A 1,737-nucleotide genomic window follows, 5' to 3' on the forward strand; every position below is an offset into this window, starting at 1 on the left:
GGCGCAGCCTCCCCTGGCCGCTGCTGTGCCGGGTTCTCCGTGCCGCAGCCCGGCCGCTGACGCCCTCCTCCCCCCCAGCCTCCATCGTGCTGCAGAAGTGGTGGTGCCAGATGGAGCCGTGCCTCGATGGGGAGGAGTGCAAGGTGCTGCCCGACCTCTCGGGCTGGAGCTGCAGTAGCGGCAACAAAGTGAAGACGACCAAGGTAGGTCCCTGGCAGGGTGCTCGGGGGGACGCCTGGCTGCGCCTCCCCCAGCCTGGGGCAAGCAAAACCCAGGAAAGCCTCCCTGGAGAGTTCGCAGGGGAAGGGGAGAGCTCCGGCTTCTCTGGGGCATGTGCCGTTTGTTATGGATGCACCGAAGCAGAGCAGAGGGTCTGGGCTGTGCCGTTGTCACGGGTGCTGGAGGGGCCAGCGAGGGGAGCACAGAGCTCGAGTGGGTCCCATGGCTTTGCTGATCGATAACTCCCACGGGGGAGGCTCGGTGAGGAGGGTGTTGCACGGCTCAGCCTGCGAGCAGACGTGCTGGGGACGTTTCCAGACGAGCCCAGGGCTGCTCTGCCGTCCTGGCTGCTTCCCAGCACCTCCCCGCTGCTCCGGGCAGCAGGTTGCTCGTCCCAGCCCAGTGGCACGGCCCTGAATCCGTCACCGCTCCCCCGTTGGAGGCAATCATCTGTGACAGAGCGCTACATGATTATTATTTTCATGGCTTGCTGAATGCCCCAAAGAACAAGGTATAATTAAAATTTTATCAAACTCATTAGTAATTACATATATGCCATGGTTAATCAGTTGCATAATTTTGTAATCATTGTTCATACTGTTGAGTGTAATTATTCCTTATGCTTTAGTTTTTCTCGCCCCACATCCCCTGCCATAAAATTATTGTATTAAGTGATGTTGGGATTTTTTTATTATTGTTATTATTTTTGTGCACAGAAAGCACTTTCGTGCTCAAGTGTTTTTAAGGACATCCAAGAAGGTTCCTCTGGCCCTGGGCATCCATCACTGACCAGTAACTGCGGCACTACATTTAGCTCATAGTCTTTTCCCATCTTAATATTGTTTGTTTGTTTTTCCCCCAGCTGCTAACTTAGCCCAAAGCCTCTGCTCTGTCTTTGCTGACCTGGGCTATCGCTGGGGACCATTCCTGTCTGCAGGACCCCAGGGCTTCTGCTCTCCTCCTTGGCCAGCAGCCCTGACCTCCGTGGCCATCCTCCTAGCACTCCTTTTGGGTCCCTTGCCCTTCCCTAGGGAGGCTGTGTTTTGGAAATGCAGACCTATATTTTCAAAAGGATTTTGGGTGCCCCATGAGGATCTGTGCCAAGGGGGCTGGATTTACCCCTCCCAGTCCCCTCGGCAGGCAGACACCCAGTGGAAGCTGCAGCCAGAGCATGGGGTTCACAAACAATCCATAAGCTGAAATTTGGCATGACCACCACGTTAAATGAATGCAAAGAAGAAATCATATTTGCGTCTCCTGAGGCTGTTCGCTGACAATTTGCGAATGGGGGAATCAGCTGGATGTGTTGCCCGCTGCAAACAGGTTGACCGTTTCCATCAGCAGGCGCCTGCCCACTCTTCTCTGCCCGCAGGTCACGCGATAGCCTCCGTGCAGCTCGGTGGTGGCTGAGCAGCCTCGGCGTGGTCCCCGGTGCTCTGCAGAGCCCTGAGCAGCGGGACATGGCCCGGCCAGGCGGTGCCTGCGGCGGGGGGGGGGGTCCCGGGGCCCCCCCCGCGA

At 57.0% G+C, this 1,737-nt stretch overlaps 1 protein-coding gene across 1 annotated transcript; it reads left to right on the forward strand.

The window, feature by feature from the left end:
* Positions 1-78: 78 nt before the first annotated feature.
* Positions 79-203, forward strand: LOC104625604 (protein FAM19A3-like; the record flags this gene model as incomplete). Its single annotated transcript, XM_010293270.1, has 1 exon — positions 79-203. A coding segment is annotated over one exon (125 nt), but the record flags the coding sequence as incomplete, so codon positions are not given.
* Positions 204-1,737: the final 1,534 nt, after the last annotated feature.

This window comes from Phaethon lepturus, unplaced genomic scaffold (assembly GCF_000687285.1).
Source record: "Phaethon lepturus isolate BGI_N335 unplaced genomic scaffold, ASM68728v1 scaffold44978, whole genome shotgun sequence".
Lineage (NCBI taxonomy): Eukaryota > Metazoa > Chordata > Aves > Phaethontiformes > Phaethontidae > Phaethon > Phaethon lepturus.